General features: G+C 41.2%; 1 protein-coding gene across 1 annotated transcript in view; it reads left to right on the top strand.

Annotated features, from left to right (window-relative positions):
* Positions 1-6971, top strand: part of NADSYN1 (NAD synthetase 1) — an 80832-nt gene extending 73861 nt beyond the window's left edge. Inside the window, exons 20-21 of the mRNA XM_089653602.1 lie at positions 2355-2531; positions 5970-6971. Coding sequence (XP_089509728.1) covers positions 2355-2531; positions 5970-6023 — 231 coding nt within the window. The 3' untranslated portion in view covers positions 6024-6971. The remainder of the gene's footprint in view (positions 1-2354; positions 2532-5969) is intronic.
* The last annotated feature ends 2913 nt before the right edge of the window (positions 6972-9884 follow it).

The raw sequence follows: 9884 nt of genomic DNA on the forward strand, positions 1-9884 counted from the left end.
AAGAGAGAGCGCACAAACCTTGCGCATTACCTCAATAAATAGTGACTAATTTTATTAATAAGGAAATATACTCACAAAATGATTGTATAACAGGCATAAGTAACCATAATCCAAACAGGGTTACAGGTAAATCAAAAAGGGGGGGGGGGTATGAAGGCTAACGCGTTTCGTAGGGTGCTCCCTTCTTCATCAGAGCTGGGTTAGGCAGATAGAAACTTCAGTATGGCAGAGTTCCCATGGCAAGGAGATATTCAGCCACTGAGTGTCAGTATTACAGCAGTTCAGCCTGTAATACTGACACTCAGTGGCTGAATATCTCCTTGCCATGGGAACTCTGCCATACTGAAGTTTCTATCTGCCTAACCCAGCTCTGATGAAGAAGGGAGCATCCTTCAAACGCGTTAGCCTTCATACCCCCCCCCCTTTTTGATTTACCTGTAACCCTGTTTGGATTATGGTTACTTATGCCTGTTATACAATCATTTTGTGTGTATATTTCCTTATTAATAAAATTAGTCACTATTTATTGAGGTAATGCGCAAGGTTTGTGCGCTCTTTCTTTCATCTTCCTCTACAGTTTTATTAAGCTTCACCAGCTTCATGATAGAGCTGCACAACCTCTGATCACCAGTGGATGAATACACAACACGCTGCTTGTCACTAACGCCTGTTTGATCTGAGTCCTTGAGCGCAGGAGATAATGGATCTTTGGTCCTCAAACCTTATACCATATACAGAGGTTAGACAAATAAATGGAAACACTACATGATTTGCAGGTGTGAAAGTGACATCATGTTTCACATTGACAGCGAAAGTGATGTAACATTCCTTTGCAACTGCTGCAAAAGTGACTGGACTGAGATTGAGCTGTGCAGTCACCCTTGCAGCAGTTGTTTTCTTATTCCGTGTCACAATCCTGCACAATGTGCTTATGTCTTTTTCGGACAGTTGACCACAGCGCTTATGCTTATCAGATGATATTTTCCTGGAAACTGTATTTGCCGTAATAACCTTTGATACTGTACCTAGTGACACGGCAAATAAATTGGCAACTTCAGTCACAGAGGCGCCAGCTAAACATACACCAACAATTTGCCCTCTTTGAAGTTTCTGTTAATGTTTCTATTTTTATATCTAACTCCTGTGTGTATATTTGTGTGTATATATAAGAAAATATAAAGAATCTGTCAGGTGCACTAACTCCACAGTGGCTACTAAACACTAAATAGCAGGGTTGGGTGAACTGATCTTTAAAGTGTATGTAACCCCAACATTTCATATTTCTGATATGTGTCTGTGTCGCCCTGTACTTGTGTTAAGAAGTATCCTGTTGTATTGATTCCTCTGTCTGAAATACCTGGTGATCCTGCTACTCCCCCTGCTTTCCTATTTCAAACTGAATGCGCGGTAACATGTCATCCAGTATACTGAATTCTTACTAGAGCATTGCACAGTACCATGGCAACAAGTGCACTTAATTTTTCTTATAGTGAATGTGAAAAAAAACATTGACAACCAGTACATTGAATTCTTGACTAGTGTCAATGCACAGAAACCATGGTAACCAGTACACTGAATAATTACTATAGCAGTTCCCAGTAACCATGGCAACCAGTGCTCTGAATTCCTACTATAGTGAATGTACAGCAGCCATTGCAACTAGTACACCAACTATTTAATAAAGCAATGCACAGCAACAGCAAGCAGAATTAATTATTACTATAGTGAATACTCCATGGCAACAAGTGGATTGAATAATTAGAATAGTAATGTGTGGTAACCATGGAAACAGGTACTATGAACACTTGAATACATTACACTGAATTCTTACTATAGTGAATTTTCAGTAACAATGACAACCTGTACACTGAATTCTGGCTATAGTGAATGTTCAGTAACCATAGTAACCAGTACAGTGAATGCTTGCTCAGTAACCATGGCAACCATTTACCTGAATTTTTAATATAATGAATACACAGTAACCATTACACCAAATGTTTACTATAGCAAGGTAGCAGTAACTATGCCAACCAGTACTCCGAATTCTTACTATGGTGAATGTGCAATGGCCATGGCAACCAATACATTGAATACTTTCTATAGAAATGTTCAGTAATCATGGCAACCAATACACTGAATTCTTACAATAGTGAATGCATAGTAACCATGGCAACCAGCACACTGAATACGTACAATAGTTATGTGTAGTTAAATGGACTAAATTGCATATAATATGATGTATTTCCATAAAAGCCAAAGACTAAGCAAAACAAACATATGTGGTTCAGTTCTGAATAGAGTGGCTGTGTGGAATCCATCAGATTAAATTGTTGCTTCTGCCCATTGCATTTCAGGTAGCTGAGAAAGTGAAATATTTCTTCAGGATGTACTCCATTAACAGGCACAAAATGACGACCCTGACACCTGCATACCATGCCGAAAGCTATAGCCCGGACGATAACCGGTTTGACCTCCGGCCGTTCCTATACAATGCATCTTGGGCATGGCAATTCCGCTGCATCGATGAACAGGCAGGTCTCTTACAATTGCTGTGACTGCATGAGAGTTCTGTATAGCTTTTATAATGAATCTGTCATGAGAAATCTACAGAAACTGCCATTGCAGACCTACTGAAAATACCACGTCTGGCTGTTGTGTTGAGCCTCTGGCTTTAATACTTGAGTCACTGACAAGCCTGCAGATCATGAATGTTACAGAATAGGCAGACACCTTTATCTGCATATTTATTCAGTGACTCAATTCTTGTAGATGTACTGTATGTAATTTCTTCATGATAAATAATAGTAGCGTGAAGTGTTGCAGTTACACATTGCTATATCTCACTTTAACTGAACCCTATTGTGGTTTTTATGTATCTTTCTGCATGCTGTGGAGCAGGCAGTCAGCACAATCAGGCGACACTCCTCTTGTATTGATTATCAGCTACTTCAAGAGAGTCTACCACTTTGCCAATTCAGGGAACAGTGACAGGTTCTCTGGACAGGTCAATGCACCTTCTAATAAGAAAAAACAGAACCCCACACGGTGGATCAGCCCAGTAATAAAAAAAAGATTTAAAGACTGGCTTTAGCTAGTCTTTTTTCATGCCACACCATTTTTCTTATGGGTCGCAGCCATGTTCCTTACCATTCTTTCACCACTCCATTCTGTTTTTGAAGCCCTACCCAGTACTTCCAAGTATGAGGGAGCGGGTCACCTCCCCCCTTTACAGTATGTTGTGATTAGGCCTGAGCAAGAGGGAATATGAACCACTTGACCTCCAGAGGATTTACCCCCCCTTAATGACCAGGCCTCTTTTTGCTACTCGGCGCTGCACTAATTCAACTGATAATTGCGCGGTCATGCAATGCTGCACCCAAACGAAATTTACGTCCTTTTTTTCACACAAATAGAGCTTTCTTTCGGTGGTTTTTGATCACCTGTGTGCTTTTTATTTTTCACGCTATAAACAAAAAAAGGCCAAATATTTTGAAGAAAAACAATTTTTTTTACTTTCAGCTATAAAAAATATATAGTAAACTCAAAGTTGGTTATAAATTTAGGTCAAAATGTATTCTGCTACATGTTTTTGGTAAAAAAAAATCCCAATAAGTGTATATTGATTGCTTTGTGTGACAGTTATAGCGTCTACAAACTAAGGTATAGATACTGCAATTTACGACATCTTTTTGCTATACAGCGCTGCGCTAGTTTAACGGACAATTGCGCAGTCATGCAATACGGTACATAAATGAAATTTACATCCTTTTTTTCCCACAGATTGAGCTTTCTTTTGGTGGTATTTGATCGCCTGTGCGGTTTTTATTTTTTGCGCTATAAAAAAAAAGGCTGACAATTTTGAGGAAAAAAAACAATATTTTATACTTTTTGCTATAAAGCACGTCCAGTAAAAAAAATAAAAAAATCAAATTTAGTCATAAATTTCTGACAAAATGCATTCTGCGACATGGCTTTGCTAAAAAAAAACCCAATACGTGTAAATTAATTGGTTTACGTGAAAGTTATAGCGTTTACAAATGGCGGGAAAGATACTAGGATTTTTAGGGTTTTTTTATACTAATAATGGCGGCGATCAGCGACTTATGGCGGCAATCAGTGACTTATGGCGGGACCGCGGCGGACATTGTGACATTGGGGGGTACTGACTTGGGGTCACTGACATCCCCAGTGACACCAATACAGTGATCAGTGCAAAAAAAAAACCACTGACACTGTACTAATGGCACTGGGGAGGAAGGGGTAAGTTTATTTTTCAGGGAAAGGGTTAACTGTGTGAGGGGAGTGTTTTACTAGGCGGGGGTGTGTACTGCAGGGAACACCGCTGATCGGGATAGAGAAACTCTTCTGTCCCGATGAGCCTGTCAGGAGCTGTCAGGGAACTGACAGAAAGCACAGCTACTGCAGCTGTGCTCTCTGTCAGCGATTGCCGCCGATCGCCGGGACATAGCCGTTAACGACCGGCTGTGACCTGGCGACTGACATCCACGGCTGTAATCGGCGGGACAGGTAGGGCGGCGGCACGCCTCGTGCGCGCCCCCTACCTGTTTACAAAACGCACATTTTAAAACGTGCTTTTGCCCAGCCGTGCCGCCCTGCCGCCGTATTTATACAGTGGCTGGGCGGCATGTGGTTAAAGAGTAACTTCACTTTCTTGAGAAAAAATGTGCAAAAAATTTTATATATATATATATATATAAATAAAAAATCTCATATGCAATTGCGGCTCAAGGCATATTGTCATTGAATGTTATTAAAAATTACCTTTCCTTTTCAGTCTGCAGCGCTGAATTTTTCTGTAAAATACAATGCAATATGGCTACCTGGGAGGCTTTCTGTACACAGATGGTATACATAACGCCCCCTGAAAATTTAATTTCCTGCTTGTGTGATTGCAACAATGATTTTCCCAAAAGTCTGCACTAAGATACAAATCAGTTTTTTGGTATCCCATGCAACAAAAATGTTATTTTGGTGAGATACCCCAATTAGGAAATTACGTCTGATGTAGACCTTGCTAGTTTTCTCATTAGAGCCCTGCAGATGCAGCTGCAGGGCTCTGCACATGGACACAGACTAACAAACAGCTATTATTTCAGAATAACAAAAGGTCAGAATCTGCAACAAATTTGTTAAAATGCTTGCAATGTACATAGATCACCTACAGGGGAATGTTTTGTTTCTCATCAAACGTGGAGTCAACCTTTAAAGCTGAACTCCAAATTTAAAAATGTAGCAGCTCTGGCTGCACTCGCCTTTGATACAGAGCTGTCCCCAGTAGTATCTCTCCTTCACCACTGGATGTTCTCAGTCTTTTGGGTTGAATGAATCTGTAAAACTGAAAGACTGAAGGGCATCATGAGCCCCCTGAACCCTGCACTGAGTGTATTGATGCAGCATGTGGCACAGATATCACATGTTAGCTCCACTCTCTCCATCCAGGTCTGCCCATCACTAGGAAAAGATGGAAGAGGGTCCAGCATGTCATGTGCTGGCCAGTACACATCAGAAAAAGACAAGTAAATAAAAAAAACATACTGCTGTGGGGGACTCAATGGAGGCAGTAGGCCTGTCAAGAGAACCTATCACTGTACTCTCTGAATGGGCAAAGTGACAGATTCTCTTTGAAAGCGTAAACACCTGGCTGAATATGTTGTTGCCTGTTTCTTAAATGTACTAAACAGCTCAACCCTTAACCTAAGAACTGTCCAGGTTCCAGCAGATATAAAATTATTTTGCTTTTGTTTAATTATATTAGTGGAAAGACCCTTTAAATACGAGCCACAGATCTGTCCACTGCAGCAGCCATTTGTATTAGATGGCCCAGCATAATCACATGTAGGGATGAGTGCGATTTTATATTGCTGTGGTTAAAGCATTTTGTAGGAACAATTGATGGTGTAGAAATTGGATTGTTAAAATATATTTTAAATGGCATCTTTTTGTTTTAGGTGTCTTCTCTTGAGGAACGCAAAATGGGAGACGTATTTGAAGAGGTTGATTGAAAAGAACTGCTTCCATTAACTCTTTTCTTCTTATTAGAAGACCATAAGCCAGAGGTTCACTGCACTAAAAATTGATATTTAAAGTACAACTTTAACCAAAACTTTATTTTTCTGATTTTGGGTAGTGAGGGGTTAGAATTAATTTCACTGCAGGAATGTGACATCTCCGTTAGTCCTAGTGACATTTGCCATTGGGAGAGAAAGTGATGGGAAATATTAAATGTAAGGGCCTGTGCACATTAGTGTGTTAAGGTTAGGGGCTCACATTTAATAGGAGATATTCTTGCATTACATTAGGCATTCTGTGCCATGTTCTTTCTTACCCATTGAGGAACACAAAGTTTTTCACCTTTGGGTTATACTGCCGCCTTTAGGAGGGTTTGACAGTGTTTTTTCTTCAGCTCTGCTCTATTAAAAGAAGAAACACCACTTCACCTTCTACGGTCCTGTCCAGCTCTCCTAGAATAATTGCCTGTCTCCTGGAATCTCCTTCATGCTCTTGAGACTGTGCTGGGAGACACAGAAAACCTGGCAATGGCACGTATTGATGTGCCATCTTGGAGGAGTTGGACTGCCTGTGCAACCTCTGTAGGGCCCAGGTATCGCCTCATGCTACCAGTAGTGACACTGACCCTAGCCAAATGCAAAACTACTGAAAAAGAGTCAGAAAAGATGCGTAGGGAAAAAACTGCAGCTGAAATGGATTAACAACTCTCTCTGCTACTTAACTGACCAGATCAATATCCCAGGAGTTTAATTGACCTGATGCTATACTCTGATTAAAAAGTGTTTCTTTCATTTTTTTGAGCAGTGTATATTGATCACTTCATTAGCGCTTTATTTTTTTACTTGTTGCCATGTTTTGTTTTATGATTGTGCCATTCTGTAATGACCTACAGCTGAATAAGAATCCCATAGGAAATAAAAGAAATGCATTTTGCTTGCTCACTCGTGGTTTCTTTAAATAAACATCTTGTATATTACCAATTCTCCAAGAGTATGCAAATTTTTGAGCACAGCTATATGTATGTGACTGCCTTTTTCCGGGTGTGCGGGTGCACGCACCTCATGCTGACCAGTGCTACCATTGGCTACAGCGCAAGTTTGTCAGCAGGCCCCCAGCCAATGATTTTGGCTGGGACCCTGCTGATCGGCTGTAGCCAATCACAGGACGATCCTGTGTCTTGTTTGCAAATAGACACAGGATCTCAGTGAATAAAAGCACCACATCTACACATACACACATTAGTTTGGCACATTTAACCCTTTGATCACCCTCAGTTGACCCTTTAATCTCCCTGGTCACCCAGGCAGTGACATTAGTACAGTGTCTGTAGACAGTATTGATCACTGTATTAGCATCACTTGCAATGTCAGATAGTATCAGGGTCAGTTAGTGTCCCTCCCAGCCAGGATCAGTTAACACTAGTTTGTCCACCACACTATCGCAGTCATGCTATAAGTTGCTGATCATCATAATTGCTAGTATAGGGTCTGTTAGTGTTGGGCTGAATGTTTGAGTCGAACCTAAATTCGACTCGAACATTGACCGTTTGTGTGTCCGCCCGCTGCTCTGCACAATGCAATGCACTCTTGACAGGTCAGGTGCAATGCTTTGGCCAAACACAGCACAGGATGACATCACAAGGGGGCTGGGTTCACTCTGCCCCCTTGTGACATCATGATAGTATTTAATACCTGGCATCGTGGCGCAGCTGTCAGACGGCAGGAGCCAGAGTTGCGAGCAGAGTGGGGTTTTTTTTATTTTTTCAGGTAGCGGTGGCGCCAGGCATCATGATTGAAGTTGAATCTACTTCAGGTGACATTTTTTTTATTTTTAATAAAGGACTTGTCAAAGACTGTCTCCTGTCATTTTTACACTACACTTTTTGTTTGTGAATGGGTAGCGATACCATACCGCATACTCATTCACATGGGGGGGGGCCGGGATCTGGGGCCCCCTTGTTAAAGGGGGATTCCAGATTCCAAAAAGCTCCCTGCCCGCAGACCCTCACAACCGTAGCCCAGGGTTGTGGGGAAGAGGCCCTTGTCCCCATCAACATGGGGACAAGGTGCTTTGGGGGGGAGCCCCCCCGGCCCAAAACACTCCTCCCATGTTGAGGGCATGTGGTCTGGTATTGTTCAGGAGGGGGGGTGGCGCTCACTCGTGTTCCCCCCCCCCCTTTCCTGACCTGTCTGGCTGCATGCTCAGATAAGGGTCTGGTATGGATTTTGGGGGTACCCCCACGCCATTTGATTTAAAATGTTTGCATGGGGGTTCCCCTCAAAATCCATCCAGACCTGAGGGGCTTGGTATGAAAGGGACGGGAGATCCCACGTATTTTTTTTAATTGTCGGGCAATGCCAACAATTCTTTTTACATTCAGCTGTCAGCGGGGAACCCCTCTGACAGTTGAAACATTAATAAATGTTTCACTACTAAAATACCGCATGACTTAATAATATAACTCATGCAGTATTTTAGTAACTGAGCGGTATCTTACTACATACTCAGATGCGATAAGATACCATTCAGTAAATTGTTTGTGTTCGAAGTACGCAGTCGAACATTCTGTAGGTTCGAATGTTGGACCGCAAACCAAACGGGGGGTGTTCGGCCCATCACTAGTGTCTGTACGGATCAGTATCTTGATCACGAACATAACTATACTAGTTTCCCCATTAGTATAGTGTCCCCAAAAATGCAGCATTAGCACGATCAACCCTGATACCTGCCAGCACTTGCATTTTTTTTTTTTTATTATATCTTTTATTAAATATTTTTGATACAAAAGAACATCAGATAACACATATCATAATAAAAAACATGAGGAAAAACTTCACTCATATATCACAATTGCATCGTACCGTCTTATCCTCCCCCTTTCCCTTTCCCTCCCTCCTCCCCCGCTCTTATCCCTAGACCATACCTCAATCCTAATTCCAACCTTCCTTATACTGTAACTTTCTATCCATATCTGTATTCCTTCCCTCCAACCTCCTTCTCTTTGTCGGGCATTCCATTAAAGCTCCCCCCGATACTCATCTACCTATATTCTCACCAATTCCAAGTGTCATTTTAGATGTTTTAAAGGCTAACCAACCACTCCACATTTTCCCATTCTGTCCTCCTAAATGTGACACAACTCCTCCATCCTATAACTAGATGGTATATTACCTTGTTCTTAAGTAATTTTACCAAAGGTTCCAATTTATAAAATGAATAAGTCCATGGATCTCTCTGTACAGCAATCCACTAATCTGGATGTATTGTAATATTCCCTCCCATTAATCCTGTATTTTTGAGCATTCCCACCATATGTGTGCTATCGTTCCCTTTTCCTCACATCCTCTCCAACATAAAGGTGAAACATCTACTTGTTGTTATGTGCTTTATTTGGTGTAATATACCATCTAACCATACATTTATAATTAATTTCAACCGTGTTTGTTACTTCATGTGCTAGTTTGAATATACAGTACTATTCCTCTGTTGTTTACAATATCTAACTTTGATCCCAGCTCCCGCTCCCATTTATCCAGGAACTGGGGGAAATCAGTGCCCTCTATATCTATAAGAATCTTAAAGATCTTAGAAGTGCCCTGTTTGGGGGCTATGGTTACATTCAATAATTTTTCATATGGGCACTGATCCTCCGACATCCCAAATGGCTGCTGGAGTGTTGAAACAAAGTGTCCCAGTTGACCGCACCACCATTCATCTAATGTGAAAAATCTTTTTTTTTTTTCTTTACATCAAAAATAGTGTGCACTTTACCCTTACTCAATATGTCTTTTAAACGTGTGTTCTGATTTTTAATCCATTTCCCAGAGATATTTTCCTTCCCTGGGGGGAAATAC

The sequence above is a fragment of the Staurois parvus genome, unplaced genomic scaffold, assembly GCF_062004578.1.
Source record: "Staurois parvus isolate SC_StPar_1 unplaced genomic scaffold, SC_StPar_1.0 ptg000715l, whole genome shotgun sequence".
In the NCBI taxonomy this organism is placed as follows: domain Eukaryota; kingdom Metazoa; phylum Chordata; class Amphibia; order Anura; family Ranidae; genus Staurois; species Staurois parvus.